At 43.7% G+C, this 21,040-nt stretch overlaps 1 protein-coding gene across 1 annotated transcript in view; it reads right to left on the bottom strand.

Moving 5' to 3' along the window:
• Positions 1 to 21,040, bottom strand: part of LOC144752438 (uncharacterized) — a 408,565-nt gene that overhangs the window by 294,781 nt on the left and 92,744 nt on the right. Inside the window, exons 15-17 of the mRNA XM_078640369.1 lie at positions 20,226 to 20,291; positions 17,239 to 17,286; positions 16,358 to 16,423 (exon numbers count right to left, since the gene is read on the bottom strand). Coding sequence (XP_078496495.1) covers positions 16,358 to 16,423; positions 17,239 to 17,286; positions 20,226 to 20,291 — 180 coding nt within the window. The remainder of the gene's footprint in view (positions 1 to 16,357; positions 16,424 to 17,238; positions 17,287 to 20,225; positions 20,292 to 21,040) is intronic.

The following is a 21,040-nucleotide window of genomic DNA, read 5'->3' as shown; positions in this document are numbered from 1 at the left end:
CCCCCACCCCACCCCCCAGGTCATACAGGTTCAACAGAGAATATTTCACATATAAACACAGAGAAATTAGAGAATTCGTACATTGTACAATAATGGCTAAGTAGATTAATCAAACAACCAAAAACATTTCCCTTCTTATTGAGGAGATAAACATAAAATCTGGATAATTATAGATTTCAAATGATATGCAACTTTAACCATTTAAGTTTTTGTGGTATTTTAATCCCGCAGAATATGGTTTATGTTACAAAGAATTACTTTGAGATTGGGACCACTCAATCAAAGGATTCCAAATTTTCAATCCCCTGGACCTCTTTCTTCTGCCTGTTCTTTTATATATAGCCATTTCCAAGTTAAATATAGCTAGCAATCTAGAAAACCATTGTTGAAATGATGGTGGGTTAGGATGTAGCCAGGCAGAAGCGATACATATTCTTAGAACCGCCATGGCGATAAATATTAGTTCATGTCCAGGTGATGATTCATTGAGATTGGTTACTCCAAGCAAAATAATTTCATTAGAGAGGATTATTCTGGTTTTTAGAATCTCAGTTAAAAACTGTTCAATACTCAGTTTTAAGGGGGATAAATGTACACAGGAAGAAAATATGTGTATGCTATCCGCCTCAGATAATGTACATCTAAAGCAGCATGTACCCCTCCCACTTCCCCATTTAGCGATTCTATCTGGGGTATAATACAAAAAAAAGCATGTTTTATAAAATTGTGTTTGCAGTTTGGTTGACATAAGGATGGTTTGGGATAAATCATAGGCATGATTGAATTCTTCCATAGTCATTGTTCATTTTCCCTGCCACTTCTGTAATGCCTTCTCGAGATTGTTCGGAAGAAGGGATACCAAGTGAGAATACATCTCACCAATCGTAAATTTTTTTGGTTTTATTAACGTTTCTGCTGTCGGTATTTTGTTAAACGAGGTATTTTCTCTAATTCTTTGTGTTAAAAAATCTCTAATTTGTAGATATTTAAAAAAGTCCCTCCATTCCAAATGATATGTTTCCCTCAAGGTTTCAAACGAGTGTAGCCCTTCATTTACGAAAAGACATCCAAAGTGTGTAATTCCAGTCGTGGTCCATCTCTTAATGCAGGCTCCACTAAAGATTTAAGGTAGAGACGGATTATTGCTTAGTGGAGAATAAAGTGAGAGTCGTCCGATGCCCAATAATTTCCTCACAGCTTTCCATGCTTTAAACCCTCCGAGTAAGGTCTTTAGACGGACCTTTTTGTGATAGCTATCAAAGAGAAATCGCCACAGATACCCCCTGCTCCCATTACCTAATACCAGCTGATGGATTGATGGTAGGTCTTCCCCTGAGACTATCTCATTATTATCTAATAAAAAAAAGAGTTCATGATTATATGAGAGCATACAAGCCCAATAGTATAATTTGAGGTTAGGGAGGGCTAGGCCTCCTTTTTCTCTAGGAAGAGTCAAGAGCCTATAGGCTCTACGAGGTTGTGAATAGGACCAAATAAAACTAGAGAAAGTACGCTCCATCAGTTTGAACCAATATTCAGAGATTTCCAAATTGATTGCTCTGAACATATAAAGCAGTTTCGGGAAGTATACCATTTTTAAGGCGTTCACACGGCCAATCAAAGATAAGTGTAGGTTATTTAAACGATGAAGATCTTTCTGCATTTCATCTAGCAGAGGGCTCAAATTTAATGCGACCAATTTATCGAGTTTAGAGGAGATACATACCCCTAAGTAGGTCGCCTTTATTGTCACTCGAGGATCTATCATGATGCATTTATCATTTAAGACTACTTGGGTTTTACTTTGATTGAGAATGTAGCCGGCCATATTACCAAAGTTTTTGGCCTCGGTTTCAATTATAGGTAGGGCTAATACTGGGTCTGATGTTACTATGTCTATGTCATCGGCATATGCAAGAGTTTTTGTCATATAGCCTTGGGTCCGAATAGGGATAATACCGGCATTAGATTCCAAACTGCGAATAAAGGGATCAATTTAGATGGCAAACAGTAATGGAGAGCATGGGCATCCCTGTCGAGTTCCCCTTGATATTGTTAATTCTTTAGATAGATTGCCATTTATCATCACTACTGCTTTAGGGCTGGTATATAGTTTTTGTACTGCCTGAATGAATCCTTGTTTAAATCCCAGGTGACCCATTGCCAGCCACAGAAATGACCAGGAGACCCGATCAAAGGCTTTTTCAGCGTCTAAAAGAATAAGCGCCATTGGGTCTCCTGTCACCTCTGTGCTGTCAAAGAGGGTGATCACTCTATGAATATGATCTGTGGTTCCTCTTCCAGGTATAAACCCGTGCTGGGAGTGTGAGACAAGTTTGTGGATTAGTGGTGCCATACGATTCGCTATTAAATTGGAATATATTTTTGAATCCACATTAATTAAAGTGATAGGGCGATAAGAGCCCATCTGATTAGGAGGTTTATCTTTCTTCAGGAATACTACTATTTTCGCTTTTGACCATGACCTTGGTGGTAATCCCCCATTAAATATGTGCACACATAATTCCAGGAGAGTCCCTTTGATTTGCTCTAAGAAAGTGATATAGAACTCTAGGGGGATCGAGTCTAAGCCAGTTGCTTTTCCTCTAGGCAAAGCTTTCACTGTCTCAAGAATTTCTTCCAGGACTGGTATCTTCTCTAGATCATCTCGATCTTCTTCGGAGAGTCTGCTGGGTATTCCTTGATTTAAGTATTCTCTTATACTGTCTATATCGGCACCTCCTTGCTCTTTGTATAAAGTGCTATAGAAGTGCCAGAATGCCTCTCTGATTTTGTTACTTTCTGAGATTAAGCCGTCCACTGGATCTGATATTTCACGTATGAAGTTCTGAGATGTTTCTTGCCTCATACGTATGGCGAGTTGATGACCAACTGATTCGCTTACTTCGTAGATTTTCTCGCTATGTGCAGTGGCTTTTTTAACTGCCTTGGTAATAAATGTATTCATAATAGCAGCCTTATCAATTGCTCTTCTACGGTTAAAGAATTATGGGTTGCCCTGATGAGTTCTTCTTCAGAACCCTGTAGTTTTTCCGAAAACAGTTTATATTGGTCTCTGGCCAATTTATTAACCCTTATTGAGTATTGTGTAGTTTCCCCTCGGATTCCGGCTTTTAAAGCATCCCACACTATCTCTATAGAGGTACTCCCGATATTATTTTCTAAAAAGTTGGGTATCCATGCTCGCATATGATTACAATAATCTTCCTCAAGGAGCAGGGATTTCTCGAAGGTCCAATATCTTGGCTTCTGGCCCATTTGTGTTAGCTCTAGGGTGCATACTAGAGGATTGTGATCGGATAATACTCGAGGCAGTTTTTCTATTTGTGTGGAAGAGCTTAATAACTGTGAAATAAGAAAATAGTCAAGCCTAGCATGCACCCGGTGTGGATTTGAGAAAAAGGTGTAGCCAGGATCCTGAGGGTTAGAGTTCCGCCACCCATCCAGAAGTCCGTGCATATGACATAGATTTTTTAGGGCCTTGAACACTTTAGGTTTCTTCCCATGATACACCCAGTTATCATTTGATGACCAGTCTGGGGGTAAGTTAATATTGAAGTCCACACAGATAAGAACTGGTAATGGCCAATGTGCTAATTCGCTAGAGACCTCATTTATCAGGGTGGGATCATCACAATTGCTTCCATAAATTGAGCAGATGGTAACTAGCTGCGTTTGATCAAGCTGGCATTCTGTAATTGCCCACCTCCCGAATTTGTCTGCTTTGCATCGATTAAAACTAAATCCACCGCCTCTAGCTAAGATTGCCACCCCTCTGACACGAGCTCCCTGGGTAGTAGCACAGACTAATTTGTACCGTAAAGTTTTTAAAAGATGTAATTGAGAGCCTTCAATATGCGTCTCCTGCAAACATACTATGTTGGGGCCTGTAGTTTGTAGACCCACCGCAACTGCTTGTCTCTTCTTAATGTCATTTAGGCCGCAGATGTTAAGTGACATGATCTTCAATACCCCCATTTGTTTATTCTACTTATCTTGAAAAGATACTCTCCCATTAAAAGACTGTTAGCTATATCTTCATAGTTTTCCTTTTCCCTGTAGTTTTAAAAATTCCTGTCTGACCTGTCCCCCGAACCCCCTCCCCACCCGGAGATCCCTCTGCCCTGCCCTCCCTTCCAATACCCCCTCTTTCCCTCCCCCACCCACCACCATCTATGAAGGTTACCTGACCCTGTCTGGACCAGGGGTGTGACATCTGTGAAGGCGGCCCCTGTGGGCTGGGCTAGTTTAATAGTGTGTGTTATATACCTATCTAATCCTAATGAGCCGGAGCCCGGATAATATGAAAAAAAATGTCAAACTTAATTTTGTAGACTAAATATGTTTCCCTGCCTGCTTATACATTCTACTAGTTCACAGTGCTTCTACATAATGTAATTCCTAAACAACACATAATGGAGTAGTTAATTCAGCTTAACTCCCCCCCCTACAGTTTGCATTATTTCCCTGAGTTTCATAGCCCAGTCCCTGAGATCTCTCGTAGATAGTTCTCCGCCTGCACTTCGCTGTTAAAAATTTTTGTTGTTCCCTTGAATATGATTTTCAAGCGTGCAGGATTTTGCAAAAATACTTTTGCTCCAATTTTTCCGAAAGGTTCAAATAGCTGGCGCATTTTCCATCTTCGCTCAACTGTGGAGTGAGCGAAATCCGGTCTGGCAAAAAATTTGAATCCCTTATATTCTCTTTGAGTAGTCGGTCTGGCAAGGTCATAGATTGCTTCACGGAGAAGGAAATTGCCGAAGTAAACCAACATTGCCCTGGGATATTGATTTTGTTTGTTAGAATGTTTTGATGGCATTAGGGGAAAACGATGAGCCCGTTGTATCTCCCTTTCCATATCCCAGGCCTCCAATTCCGGAAATGATGTTTTAAGAATGTTGATCATAGCACCTCTAGCGTCGTTTCCCTCAAAGTTTTCTGGGATTCCCAGGAATCTTAAATTGTTTCTTCTAGATCGGTTTTCATGATCTTCCACTTTGGCCATGAGATCCTTTATTACTCCATCTTGTTCCTTTTCGTTTTTTTGGAGTTTGACGATATCTGTTTCAAGATTCTCAGTGCGGGTTTCCATCATGACCATCCTTTCAGACATCTCAGAACAAATGTTACCCACTGTTTTCACTGCACCGTGCAATTTTTCAATAGCCATGCGATTTCTATGGCTGTCTTTCTTCACATCCTCATGAAAGTTTTTTATTGAGCTTAGCACCTCGCTTAATGAGGGCTCATTTGTTCTTTGTCGTGACGTTTCACCCGGTGATTTAATCATTAGGCTTTTTCGAGTAGAATTAGGTCTACTTTTTGCATAATCTGTATGGTTACCGGGATCTGTAGTCTCTTCGTTCGTCATATTTTCCCCTTTTTTATGTTTCATCCTTTTTTCCCCCCGCTCCTTTTCTTCCTGAAATTAATTTCGCTGGGTGATCTTGAGTCATTGGAGCCCGAAATCTCCAGGGGTACAGAACCAGTTTGCGCACTGGGATTAGATTCATTTGAGTCGCTTGATTCACTTAGGTCACTTGAGATAGACATCCCTGTTTCATATATTTCTGATTCTGATTCGGAGTCTTCGTCAGAAAGTGAGTGAGTAGCTGCATATGATTCTTTCCCAGCTGGGGGCGTTTGGGTGTTAAAAGAGGGGTGTAGATGCTCAAGTTTCTGCTTCATCTCTTTTTGATCAGAATGCTCTCTCTGGTTAGATATCGCTGTATCCTCTTTTATGGATGACATTGTCTCGTTGCTCTTTATTTTTGGGTCAGGTTTCAGACTTCCTTCGCCTGACCTCGTAGTATTGCTTCCTTCAATATTGGTTTCAGCTAAGACCATATTTTGAGCATCCTTGCGGTTTTCATTCAGCTCTTTAGAGTTCTTGCTTTGCAGTTGACTCTGTACTTTTTCATTTGTTGATGCATCGCTCAGACTATCCTTCGGACATTCCTTCGGGCGAGGGCTAAATATATTAGATATTCTTGGTTGGGAAGTAGTCGATAGACCGGTATTCTTAGCAGCAGCTTTTAAATTTTTGATGGTCTGTAGCCTCTGTGCTTTTTTGACCATTAACTCCAATTTGGCATTTTCCTCAATTTCTTCTGTATCTCCCTTTTTATCCTTCTTTTTGCCAGCCGCTTTTTCTTTTTCTTTCTCTTTCTCTATCTCCTTGCGCTTTTCCTTTTCCCTTTCTTTCTCCAGTTTTTTTCTGTATTTTTATCTTTTTCTTTAGCTTTTCTTCTCTCTTGGGGTTCATTTCTTGCCATGTCTTTTTCCTTTGCTCTAGCCCCTCTAGTTTCAGGGCCCTTATGCCTGTTATCTATGTGCAGCGTAGGTGCTTCCTCAGATGTCTCCTCGATCTCGGCGTTTTCAGGGGTTTGATTTTCTAGGTTTATCGCATCCTTTGAGCACACCGAGTCTGCTCGGATCGATGTACCCCCTTGTAGAATTGCGCTTTCTTCATCTCCCTTTTCATGCTCTTTTTCTTTTTCTTTGTGAGTCAGTTTATTTAAAGCTGCTGTTTGTGTTTTTTGGCCTTTTGCCAAAAAACTCTCTGGATTTTAACTATGTAAAGATGACCAGCAATATAGTTTTTTGGCATAACAACTCTGAACTTATCATATGCCTAGGCATTTTACCTACAGGAGTATGAAATTGGACATATGAGCCAAAGAAACAACTCAATAGAATTGGCTTTCAAAAATTAAATAATATAGAAACACTACGTGAACACACGGACTTCAAGGGCAATTATATAGACCCCTACACCACGACAGAAACCAAAAGGTGTCTTGATAAAGGTGGACAATAATTTGGAAAACCACCGAAACGCGTCGACGCTACACACAGTATAATTCAGGATCTCGACATCTTCGCTGATATATTGTATCACAGTACATATAGCTTAGGTGTATACAATAGAGTCCGAATATACAATAAGTATGGCATAAAATTTTATGTCTTACTGTTTTTTCTGTCTTTGTGATTCAATCTTGCTGGCCGAAATTGAAACCCCTTTTTATTGTTTTAATATTGTTTTAATTTTGCTGAGTGGCACTCCAATCTTTGGGACCACTCTCCTTTTAACATTTGTATGTTTCAATAAATTGTAAGAATTCTTCATATATATTTGTATTGTGGTATTGTTTTTCCTTGACCCCTTGTTGGCCTCTTTTAATCATTCTCACTCAGGGGAATATTTCTAGTTCACTGAAAGCGAAACTGACCACAGAGTCACAGCGGCTAGCGGTGGCGGCAGCAAACAGGGGGCACGATTTAATTAAAAACAGAGCACACGAACACAGGCAAACAGTGAGAATTGGCGCAAATCTGAAAGCAGATGAAAAGAAATATTGAAATAAATATTGAAATAAATAAGTGCACAAGACCGGATCCTTGGCGGCGATTATCAGGGGCACAGCAGCTCAAAGGCACACCGGGGACACAGCGTCACAGCAGCTCAGGGGCACACCGGAGACACAGCGGCAGGGGTCAGGTACGAGGGGGGTGGAGCGACCGGCTCTGACCAGGTCAGGTCGAGTGAAGGCCAAACAATAATTTTAAGAAATGGAGGTATGTCAATACCATTGCAAAAATGTAATTCCACTGATGGGAAATGGATAACTGTATGAGAACACCAAGACTTGTCTTGGTATACAATCATTTTTGAAAATAGCAGATGTCATGGAAAGCTCATGACAACCTTGAAAAAGTATACAATACTATTATATAGCAACTGGGGATAAAGCGCAAAAGTGGTGAATCAGGGGTTACGTGAAGGGGTGAAGTATGGTATATAGAGGTAAAGGAGTTAAGAGTAAAGGGGAGTTAGGGGGATGAAATATGCATGAATGACAGTGAATGGCCTTTAGAGTAGCAATATGTAACAAGGTGAACAGCCATGCAATTGTACTCAGTTTTTAATAAATCCTCTCTGAGCCACTTAATCTACACTGAACTGGGAACAATGTTAGATTTTAGTATAAAACCAGTATAACTATTAGAGAAGTAACTGCTTACTATGCCCCTCATGGTCTTTTCCCTATCCACTACAGTTGGAGGCCGACTTTAATGGTAAAAGAGATAGTCAGAATGAGTTCTCCATGAAAGACAAACTATGGTAATTATTGAAAGTTTTCTCAGGTGCATTTTTAGTCGCTCTGACCAAATCAAGTGCAGTGGTGTCCTTATATTCACAAGGGCAGACCCATATAAAAGCAGTGTTGGACATGCTGTAAGGGTATTATACTACATTTGTGAACCAATAATACAGCATTACATAATATGGAAGATAATCATTTTATCACCAACAACAGTTAATGCTAATTCTACATTGTTTCTGAAAATTAATTTTTATTATCTTGTTTAGGTCAAGCAGAAATCATAGTAAAGTTCTGCCGCTCATGTCGACGCCCTTACCAAAGGCATCAAGTGCAAATAAAAAAAAGTTCTATTTGCACCCTCCTACATCTCTAACAATCATCATCAGTTGGCATTGTTTTTTTTTTTTTTTTTTAAACACTTTATTGTGCAATGTAATATGGTTACAAGTACGGGCCTACAACCACAGGGGCCGGCCGCTAGAATGTAAGTAGCATGTTAAAACATCAGAAAGCATCGGTCAATGACCCAGAGGCCTGGTTACATACAGGAGTAAAGGCTTTGCAACACAGGATGAAGTAAGGATATCATGATTTTGTTTTTTAGAAAAACAACAGAGAAACAAACACAAACAAACAAAGCTCAAGGCGAAGACCATTGTTGACGAAACCTGCTCCAACGGGGGGGGGGGGGACCCATAAGTCGGATGAATGACCAGGAAAGCGACGGAAACAGCCGGGGGGGTGGGTCAGTGGGGAAGTTAGAAAATCAGGAGAAGGACGGATTCATCCAGGAATGTCGGATCAGGGGGACAGAGAAATATCCAGAGTGTCATCCAGAGGGGGTGTGCAAATGTTACCTCGATAGGCATTCCATTGACTCCAAATTTTATTCCAGGCCTTAGGTTTGCCCCTAGCCACATATACGGTCTTTTCCCTAAACATACACCAGTCCATACTCTCCTTCCATACTGACACGGTGGGGGCCCGTCGGGAACCCCATCGCTGTGCAATGTCTCTCTTCGCAATCATGTTCCCGAGGGCCGCCCACCGGTTCTGGGCGACGCTGTAGTCATTAGGCTCCCACACATTCAACAGACATCTCCGAGCCTCAGGCAGCAGGGCGACCCCGGTGACACTCTCCATCACTGCATGCACACGGATCCAATACGCAGCTACATCTCGGCACTCCCAAATGATATGAAGGAAAGTGGCACTCAAACCACACCCACGTTTACACAACCCATCTGGGGAAAAACCCATGGCAACCAACCGCGGACCAGTAACATACACTCGATGGTGAATTTTAAGTTGGACGAGACGGAGACAGGCGGGAATGGCGACCTCCTTTGGGGAAGACACTGCCGACTGCCAGTCTTCGTCATCCAACTCCAGCCCGTCCCCAGTCCAAGCCACCCGGAGACGTACAAGGAGATCAGCCCGAACGTTAATCAATTTCTTGTATATTAGCAATATCGTGCTATCGGGCAAATGACCATCGAGCACACGGTCCTCAAGCGGGGAGGACTCAGGAACATCAGTGCCGTCGGCCAAGACCGACGTCAGGGCATGGCGGATCTGCGCATACCTGAAAAACTCTCTATCACTCAACTCATACTCATCCTGAAGGACCGCAAAGGACTTAACCGCACCCTTCACCCAGAGGTCACCCACTCTGCTTATACCTATCATGTCCCACTTCTCAAAACCCTTCGAAGTCCAGAGGCTTCCCAATCTATCAGACGCATACAAAGGGGTGGCTCGTGTCAATCGATCTGACCATCCCATGGCCGCACTCGCATCTTTCCACATACGCACCGCAATCCTGGTTGGTCCAGTCAAATCACTCCCCGCTGCCCGAGACTAGAGTGCCCTATTATAGTCACCACCCGGCAATTGATGCTTGTCCATCTCGAAAGCCGGATTCGGACTGGGAGCATACATACAATGCGTGATTGATGGCGGACAGCTGTGAGGCCCAATAATACCGCCTGATATCCGGGAGCGCTATGCCCCCGTCATACCAGGGGAGAGTCAGTTTTACGAGAGCAATTCGTTCACGGCCGTCCCAAACGAGCCGTCTCTGTAAGCCCTCCACCTCCCGAAAATAGCTCGCTGGAATAACATCGAACGAATTCTGGAGTGCATACAGAAAACGAGGCAGAGACATCATTTTAAAAAGTGAGGCGCGGCCGAGCGGCGACAACGGCAGTTTACACCACCGGGCCATGTCCAGTCTCATTCGACGGAGAGGAGGAAGGAGATTTTGTTCATAGCGGGCAGCCGGATCCAGTGATATAAAAATTCCTTGGTACCTGAAACCGGAACGAGAAATCTGTATGGGAAATCTACTTGGCAACGAGGGAAGGTCACCCGAGATGGCGTATACACAGGATTTCGGCCAATTTATAATCAATCCGGAATTCTTACCGAACGAGGAAAGGACGTCAAACAAGACATTGAGAGACTTACGGGGAGAGGTAAGATACAGGAGAATATCGTCTGCCTACAACGAGACTCGGTCTTCAAAATCGGGGGCCCACCGGATGCCCGTTATCGACGGCTCCCAACGGAGCCAGGCCGCGAGCGGCTCTAAGGCCAGAGCAAAAAGAAGGGGGGATAGCGGGCACCCCTGTCTGGTGCCCCTCCCGAGAACAAAGGGCGCGGACACACGACCGTTGACTACAACCTGCGCCAATGGTTCCTTGTATAAGAGCCGCACCCACCTGACAAATTCCGACCCCAAACCGAATTTCGCAAGGGCGGCCCAAAGATAAGGCCATTCAATCGTATCAAAGGCCATCATGGCATCCAAGGAGGCCAGGATGGCCGGCTCAGAAAGAGACCCTGCTCTCGCGAGAACACCGTGCAGCCGCCTACGGTTGAGGGCAGTGTTACGATGCGGTATAAAACCGGATTGATCCGGATGGATCAGATCACAGATAAGAGAGAGCAAACGATTAGTGAGGACCTTAGCAAGAACCATAGGCTCCGCGTTCAACAGGGAGATGGGCATGTATAAAGCGCAAAGGTCCCGAGGCTTACCCTCCTTGGGAATGACCACGATCATTGCCAGACGTTGGTCACACGGGAGAGTGCCCAGGTCACGTGACTCCAAAAACATATCTCGGAGATACGGAGCAACTCTATCAGGTCGCAGTTTGTGCAACTCAATAGGCAAGCCGTTCGGGCCCATAGCCTTGCCCGAACGGAGAGAACGAATCGCTATCGCAATCTTATCCACGGACAGTGGGGCATCCATGCACTTCCGATCTTCCTCAGAAAGGCAAGGCAACGTGATATCGCGCAACAACAAATGGGAATCTTCTTCATCCCTGTCGGACACCGGGGAGTACACACCACGAAAATAATCTGCAAAACACTTCACTATCTCATTTGGGTCAGTCACACTCACACCTTCTAAAGTCTGAATCACAGGAACCACTCTACTCGCTCTCTCTCTCTTGTCGAGTCATGCAATCAATTTACCCGCCTTATCCCCAACATCATACAGTTTACCCTGCTGCTCCCTATACATTGTCTTAGCGGCGTCAGTAACAAGAGATTTATAGTCTAGCTGCTTCAGAGCAAGGGCGTGGAGTTTATCCTGGGTGACACCGGATTCTAGGTCAGCCTCCAGCTCTGATATTTCATCCTCAAGACTCACCACCTCCTGATTCCTAACTTTCTTGGATTCCGCAATTAAGGATAGGGCCTGTCCTCGGATAACAGTCTTAAAGGCCTCCCATAGTGAAACAGAGGAAGAAACTGACCCCTCATTCTCCAGGAAATAGTGGTCCAGGGACTTCACCAAACTGTGACGGGTTTTGGGATTAAGCAAGTGCCAGGGGTTAATAGGGGCAATCCGTCCCTCAACATTCGCCACCGTATCCATACAGAACCACAATGGAGAGTGATCGGAAATGCCCCGAGCCAAATGTCTAATTTCCCTGATAGAAGAGGATTGAACAGCGGGCATGAGAATGTAATCGAGTCTGGAAAGACTCCCATGGTCCCCAGAGTGAAAGGTGTACTGACTCTGTGTCGGATGCATCAATCTCCAGCAGTCCACCAGACCGAAAGTGTCCAGGAACCCCCGTAGCCATGACTGAGAATTAGGAATATCTCTGGGGGGGTGACGATCCAAAGTGCCAGAAAGTACCGCATTAAAGTCCCCACCCACGAGGAGGATACTTTCAGGGAGCTCAAGTAACAGACGACCAATATCAGAAAAGGTAGAAGTCTGGAGACCCGGTGGAACGTACACAGTGAGCAAGGTAAGGGACTTACCCTCCCACCTACCAGTGAGGGCGGCGTAGCGCCCTCTGTTGTCAAGGATTACATCATCAATCTCGAGAGGGAGAGAAGACCGAACCAAAATACCCACCCCTCTAGAACCAGTGGTAAACCCGGAGTGTGCGACCAGTCGATAACCCCACCTATTCATAGCATGACACTTGTTTCCCACCATATGCGTCTCTTGCAAAACTACCATGTCAGGTGACATGCGGCACAGATATTGCAGCACCACACCCGGTTTTATACGGTCGCCCAATCCATTGACATTCCAAGACATTAACCTCAACCCACTACCCCCATCCCAACAGATAATGCATGAGTCACCCCACAAAGAGCAGCACATTCGAAGCTTGAAAGAACCCAATACGTTGCCTTGAGAAAGAAAAACGAACTCACAAACACCCCTTCCCACCCTCCAACCAACTCCCATTACAACTCCCCCCATTCCTGCACCCCTGCAATAGACTAGATAGCCACACCAACATGCAGTGTGCCTGTCACCCTAAAAGTCCCAATCTACAAAAAGACCCCAGAGGAGGAAAGAGGCCCATCCCTCCCACCACCCTAAGAAGAACAGCAATGAGAAACATACGTAGAAAAAGCCCAGAATCCAGCTGACCAATGTCAAGTATCGGGAAATAGGGGCCGAGTCATAAGTTTTTGCGAGGTTCACCACCCTCTGCACCACCAGGGAGCTCAGCGCGATCGCTCCGGTCAGGCAGAGAGTCCAGCCAGTCACTCACGGGTTACGGTCAATCAAAGAAAAGTGTTCGTTCCTCATACTCCACACAAAGTCTAGTAGGGAAGAGCATCGCATATTTCAGGCCCAGGTCTCGAAGACGTCGCTTTACCCCCTGAAAACCCATCCTTTGTCTCTGGATGAGCTGAGTAAAGTCCGGGTAGAAGTTGACGGTAGAGTTCTCGAATTTCACCGGGCTGCCCACCCTCGAAGCCTGCAGGATAGCATCACGGTCTCTGAAGTGAAAAAGTTTTGCGAGGGCCTCAGAGGGGTGCCCGGTTTGTGCTTACCACCCGGAACTCGATGGGCACGCTCCACTGCAAAGAACTTGCTCAGTCCAGAAGGGGCAAGATGGTTCAGGACAAGATCCTCAACCAGGAGATCCGTCGGGAGATCTTTGGAATCCTCTGGAACACCTATGATGCGAATGTTATTGCGCCTTGCCCTATTTTCAAAATCCTCCAACCTCTGAGACAGGAGATCATTAGCCGATTTCAGAGTGCCAGTCTCGGTCTGAAGCTCAGACACATCGGCCGTGAGGCTAGAAGTCTTCAGGTCCAATGATTTCACCTTCTCATTGGTTTTGGCAAGGTCGGCTCTTATCAAGGTGACATCGATCGCCACTGTATCGATTTTACTGGAAAGAGCCTCATACTGTTGACCAATGGTCTCCCTCATACCGGCGATGGCACTCATAATGTCCTGAAGAGACAGCTCCGCAGAGGCGGTGGAATCGTCCTTGGGGTCCCCCGGGGGGTGGCTGGCACCACTAGGAGATCCTTTAGACAAAGTGTACCGGTCCATAACATTGGTTTGGACCGGGCCCCCTCGGAGGGGCGTTTTAGTCTTCCGTTTCTCGGCTTCGATCCTGGCAGCCATGCTGGAAGATGCGCCCCGGAGGGACCCGTGAGACCTGGTGAAAATGGCCGCTAGCGAGCAAGGCACCAACAGTCCAAAAAAGCTGGTTAGCGTGGCCGAGGCAGAGTCACAGCCCGACCCGAATACAGAAGAGGCCAGAGGCTCGATTCAACTGAGCAGGCTGGACATAGATGGGAACTGCCCCGCAGTTCGACAATTTAAGAAATCGAAAGCGAAACTGAAAGTTGAGGCAGGGCTACTGGGGGAAGACCCCTCCGCCGATGTTGTTCAACTCTGTCCCGGCGTTACAATCCACCAAGACCCCGGCTCACCGCCGGGTGGGCCTCAAAAGTTCGACACAACGTAGTTTCGGCTCCCAAAGTCCAAATCAAAATTTGAAAGGAGTAATGGCATCAGCTAAGGTTCCTCTGCAATAAGCTGTCCAAAAATTCAGGATTTCGTCAGGATAAAATGCAAAGAGTGGCGAGGGTCCGGGGAGCTTTGTGCTCATGCGGCCATCTCGGACGCTCGCGTAGCTCCTTTCCATCAGTTGGCATTGTAGAATGTTTGAAGATGAGGGTTTTTAGATATATTATGCCGTAATTCACCGGGTGGCCCATTTAGGTTACTCAAACTGAAATCACTTATGTCTTGTACATGTTTACATGGAACGTTCGAACTTTGAAATGTCAGCAAAACTTGTGGGAATTCTCTTTCTGCATGGAACTCCCCATTCTGAGCTATGACTGTGTTAATATCTGAATTTTTGGTACTGTCACTCATTTCATATGAATCCCAAAGCGAATTTTAAAATTCATGGTATGAATAGTAAACATCACTATTAACTCATTCCCTATAATGAGTGCTCATAAATATACTAGCCTCAGGTTTCACTGTGGCAAAATAGCAGGGATGGCTCACCTGTAAGCCCGGGTAAAGCCCGCAGTGCCACGGGACAGTTGACTCGATCCAAGTCCCCTGTGTTGAGGCAGGCGTCTGTCCCTAATCACACAGTGGTCCACATAACTTGCAGCGAGTCAGCATGCCTCAGCAGCCCCTGTGCATCACAGCTGCATCCACAAGACTGCGGTAGCCAGAGCAGCACCCAAACCAGGATGGGCAGCCTCTCCCCTTGCTCTGCCACTCCAACCCCTATGACAGATGCCCAAAATCTCACTGCTGCTAGGCCTAATCAGGTCCCAGGTAGTAGGCTTGTAGCCTGCAGGATATCGCATAGAGGCAGCTCCAGTGGCCCGAATGGTTATTGCAGGCCTGCCCCAGCCACACTCCACAGCGCACAGCTCTGGGTTCCAGCATTCCAGGCATGCTTACCCACCACCTTCCAGCACCCTGCGGAGGGTGGTATTCAGACCCCGTCGCCTAGCGTCAGGTAGGTGATTGAGGCAGGTCAACGGACGACCTCCCCAGTGGAACACACCTGACTAGGCTGCAGGTTCGCAGGACAATGACTGAGTTCTGCGAGAAGGAAGTATAATCTCCAAAATGGGTTCTGTGGTACCACACTGGACGCAGGAATGAGAAGAGCGAGTGCTCTTTAGTGGATGTGCCTTTCAGGGTGACTCGAAATTAAACACTTTTAAATGTCAGAGAAAGTTGCAGAAACACACCCTCTCCACGGAACTCCCCATTCTAAACTATGAATATGTTAATACCTTGGATACCTTGGGTGGGCATTCTGTTACAAATTTGTGGTTGTGCAGGTCACTTTCATGAATTTCTATAAGAATTTTAGAAGGCACAGTAAACAAAATGAACAGCACTCTAAACTCATTACCCATAATGTACAATTGTAAATATACTATGGCAAAATATTTTAAACTGGGTTTATGCAACAGCAAATACATATTCAAGAATCACCGATAAATGGCAGGGATGATTTATATATTTGAGGAAGCGAATGTGTTTAAAAGGCTGCATCATGGAAAAGACGAAAAAGGACCTTGGAGAGATGGTACTTCATGAGTGGACTTGACTAAAGGAGCAAAGAATTAAATAATTAATAATGGCTGCCTAAATCAGTGAACAGAGGGGTGAGCATGGGAAGGGAATAGCCAGGAACAGATCATACTAAGTACCACAGTCTGAGCACAGAACTTTAGTCTTAAATGACTCTGAAATGTGTGCCTCAGCAAAACAAAGATGGTCGTGAGTGTGGAAAATTTAACTTTGGAACCAGGCCCTCGTCTCTCATTGATAATGGACAAAGGGTATCTCTAGTCCTCCAAGCATGGTAAGCATGATCAAAATCGGTACCAAACAGGATATTCTTGAGTTTTTCACAAACATATATCAACAGACTGATTATACTAACCTCTTCAAGTGGTTTTTCCTCAATTGTCGGATCCAGCTTCTGGTCAGCAACATTTGTTGTAGGTCCCTGGAAGAAACAAAAAAAGAACTAACATTTACAACAAAATAAAATTATGTGTGGGGTAATTTGGCATTTGGATTTCACAAAGCATTGAAGTTTATCTAATGTGGTCACTGGGTTTCTAATGTCCCTTACCTCCTTACATTTGGGATGGAGTCATAAATGCAAGTCAGAAAATAATTTTAAGAAATAGAGCTATGGGAACACCATTCCACAAGAAATACATTTGGGTGACGGGAAATGGATAGGTGTATGAGTAGTCTCAAAATTGTAACAGTATATACATAACATAAAATATGATGGAAGGAATGATTGCAATTAGTCTAACCACTGGAAGTCGCTTGGCGTAGCATTCCAACCCATCATTCTTTTTTCCACCATGCTAATTCACATTAAACCAAGTGATTTGCAAAATAACGATTGACTGAGACTCAGTCCAAGTAATTAACAATAGCTGAAATTTGTTCAAGCGTTCTAGCCATCACTGTTTTGTATACTACAGTATATAAATCATTGTTGAAAATATTAGATTTCTAGAAAAGGACGCAATGATAAAATAGACAAGTGAAGAGATAGAGATTGAGAGATTTGGAATTAAGAGCTAAATCAGTGAGCTTCTTTTAGGTGGCAAAGAGGAAGAAAATGAGAATGAATTACATTGAATCGTTTTTTAACTGGAGATACTTAACAATATGAACAATTCTATCAATTAATTCTACTTTTAGGAAGTCTAAGCTGATGCCATTTAGTTTCAAAGAATTGGGAAATGTTTTAGACTGTTATCATAAGAGCAGTATATATTCGAGAATACAACTACTTACTGTGTCCTTTGTGCCCTTTTCACCATCCACTGCACTAGGAGGCAGACTCTAAAGGCAACAGAAAAAGTCAGAAAGAATTGTTATGAATGGCAAACTATGAAAATTAATGTACAGATTTCACAAGTGCAATCATAGTCTCTATAAAACACATGACTGAAGTGGCACCTTTATTTAGATAAGGCCAGATCCACGTAAAAGTAGTGTTAAGTGTGATGAAAGGGGCTAAGACTGCATTTATGACAAAGTAATACATCATTGCAACATGTAAAATCTCATTCTTTTATCAACAACAAAAGCTTGAGCTAATTCCACATTTTTTTGAATGGATTTATATTATATATTTTTGTCCATACAGTAATCATTACATACTTTGGTCATTCATTTTGTCACCTTAAAATGTTCCAGCAGAATACACTCATGTCTTGTACATTTTTACGTTGACACACTACTCATGCAAATGTCATAAAAACCTGTGGAAACACTATTTCTGTTTTGTGCACACCAGTCTAACCTACAAATTGTGTTAATACCTTAAATACAATGGGGCAGATTTACAAGCCCCTTGCGCCACTTTTGCGTCACTTTTAACATGGGAAAAGTGACGCAAAAGTGGCGCAAGGGGCTTGTAAATCTGCCCCAATGTGTGGGAATCCTATTAGTAATTCATGGTACTGTTACCTATTTTTGTGACTCTCCAAAAGGTGTAGGTATGAGCACTGAACACCAATAATAATTCATTCCACTTAATGAGTACGTGAATATGAAAGTCTTCGGTTTTTCTGAGACAAAATAACTTGAAACTGAGTTTATTGAATGAGAATACATATCCACAAATCATAAAACAGCAGCTCAGAGGATGACAATGTATTTGAAAGGCCGCATATAGAAAAAGATGAAACATGAGATTTGACACATGGAACCTTTGCTCAGGGTTGGATTGCACTGTAGGAGCAGTAGTGAAACAGTGGATAAAGACTGACCACACCACAGCATTGAGATGTAAATAGGTAAGACAAAGGGAATAGTCTGGGACAATTTTTATTGTGTACCAAAACCAATGCTCAAGGCAAAGGTCTCTATGTGCTCTGAATTGTGTGCATCAGCAAAGCCAAGAAGGTCCATACAATAAAGAATTTAACAAAGGAACCAAGGGAAGGAGTAGTTTCTGTCCTCTAACTCCAGTTCTGTAGTAGGGGTATCTCTGTTATAGTCATAATCTAGTGAATAGTCCCGCCCATGTGCGTGGACCCCGGAGCAATCAAAAATAATCTCTTAGAGTGTCGAAAAATGCAGAAATGCACAGACACTTAAGAGAGAATTTAAAGACAGACAATGCAGCCTAAAAAGGCTACACTGTCCAGTACTTCAACTAGAAATTCCACCAATAAAATCCACAAAACAGCAAAGCCTGTACAGATTTCCCTTGCTTAAACAGCAAAAACCCTCTGGAATGATAGAGAGGAGGACCTGGACAGACAAGCCCCATAGGCTGCCATTATGTGTCTCAGAACAGGATACTGTGCCTTTAAGAGAACTTTCCAGAACTTCACAGTATCCCAGAATGCACTGCAGGTCCCAATTACTTTCAGTTCTTTTTGAAGGCGTAACACGCCAGACCTGTAGCATTCCGTACATGAATATCGCTCTCCACCGGGGAGGAGGGCGGGCGCTTATGACTATAACAGAGATACCCCTACTACAGAACTGGAGTTACAGGACAGAAACTACTCCTTCTGTAGTAGGGGATCTCTGGGTATAGTCATAATCTAGTGAATAGAATGGCAAGCCCATCCCAACACCAAAGCGGCGGTGGAGAAAAGAGAAATAACACCACTATTGTGCGAACAGATTTCGCAGCGAAGCCTGCCCAACCTGAGCGTCTGCCCTGGCATCAGTGTCCAGGCAGTAATGCTTAGCAAAGGTATGGACTAACTTCTAAGTGGCCGCCTTGCAGATTTCAGCAATAGGCACATTACGAAGCAAAGCTGTCGTGGCAGCTTTGCCCCTGGTGGAATGAGCCTTAGGTTTGCCTCCTAAGGTCTTATTAGCTTTTTGGTAACACAATTGTATGCAGGACACAATCCACCTCGAGATGGACTGCTTAGAGGTAGCAAGACCTGTCCTGACTGATCCATAATTGATGAACAATTGGTCTGACCTACGAATACCTTTGGTTTTATCCAGATAAAATTTCAGCACCCTCCTAACATCCAGGGAATGCAAAGACCTTTACGCTGGAGATGAAGGATTCTGAAAGAACGTAGGTAAAGTTATAGTCTGGTTGATACGAAAATCAGGAATAACCTTGGGAAGAAACTTAGGGTGAGTACGCATAACAACCTTAGCAGCATGAAATACAGTGTAAGGTTCTTGGCAACACAACACCTGAATTTCACTCACCCTGCGGGCCGATGTAATGGCCACGAGGAACGCCGCCTTCCAGGACAGGTGCTGCAACGAAGCCTTATGAATAGGTTCAAAAGGCTCCTTCATCAACCTGGACAGCACCACATACATATCCACAAATCATAAAACAGCAGCTCAGAGAATGACAATGTATTTGAAAGGTCACATGTAGAAAAAGATGAAACATGAGATTTGACAGATGGAACCTTTTCTCAGGTTTGGACTGCACTGTAGGAGCAGTAGTGAAACAGTGGATAAAGACTGACCACACCACAGCATTGAGATGTAAATAGGTAAGACAAAGGGAATAGTCTGGGAAAAATGTAATTGTGTACCAAAACCAATGCTCAAGGCAAAGGTCTCTATGTGCTCTGAATTGTGTGCATCAGCAAAGCCAAGAAGGTCCATACAATAAAGAATTTAACAAAGGAACCAAGGGAACCAGGTCCTTGTCTGTGGTAGATGATGGTCAAAATGTGTCCCTACCTCTCTCTTTGAGTGATAAGCATCAGTGCCTCAGTGCCGAACATGATATCTTTAAGATTTGCACAAATGCATTTCAACAGGCTGAGTATGCTAACCTGTTTAATTGATGTGTCCTCAGTTTCTTGATATGGCCTCTGGATGGCAATATCAGGAAGTGGTGGCTGGAGGAAACAAATAGAAATACCCATAACATTTACAACAAGACTCAATTAGGTGTGCGCCTTATATCCACTTTACTTTCACAAATCCATCAAAATTGATCTGTGACGAATACTGGTTGTCTGATGCCCTTGACTTTTTTTCATTGGTGACAGAGACATGAGTGAAGGCCAAACAATAATTTTAAGAAATGGAGGTATGTCAATACCATTGCGAAGATTTAATTCCACTGATGGGAAATGGATAACTATATGAGAACTCCAAGACTTGTCTTGGTATACAATCGTTTTTGAAAATAGCAGATGTCAGTGAAAGCTCATGGCAACCTGGAAAAAGTATACAATACTATTAAATACCAACTGGGGATAAAGCGCAAAAGTGGTGAATCAGGGGTTACGTGAAGGGGGGAAGTATGGTATATAGAGGTAAAGGAGTTAAGAGTCAAGGGGAGTTAGGGGGATGAAAATATGCATGAATGACAGTGAATGGCCTTTGGAGTGGCAATATGTAACAAGGTGAACAGCCATGCAATTGTACCCAGTTTTTAATAAATCCTCTCTGAGCCACTTAATCTACACTGAACTGGACCAATGTTAGATTTTAGTATAAAACAGTGTAACTATTAGAGAAGTAACTGCTTACTATGCCCCTTATGGCCTTTTCCCTATCCACTACAGTTGGAGGCCGACTGTAATGGTAAAAGAGATAGTCAGAAAGAGTTCTCCATGAAAGACAAGCTATGGTAATTATT

Source organism: Lissotriton helveticus, chromosome 5_1, assembly GCF_964261635.1.
Source record: "Lissotriton helveticus chromosome 5_1, aLisHel1.1, whole genome shotgun sequence".
Taxonomy (NCBI): domain Eukaryota; kingdom Metazoa; phylum Chordata; class Amphibia; order Caudata; family Salamandridae; genus Lissotriton; species Lissotriton helveticus.
Note: the sequence above shows the minus strand (reverse complement) of the source record. Positions and strands in the feature narration are given on the sequence as shown.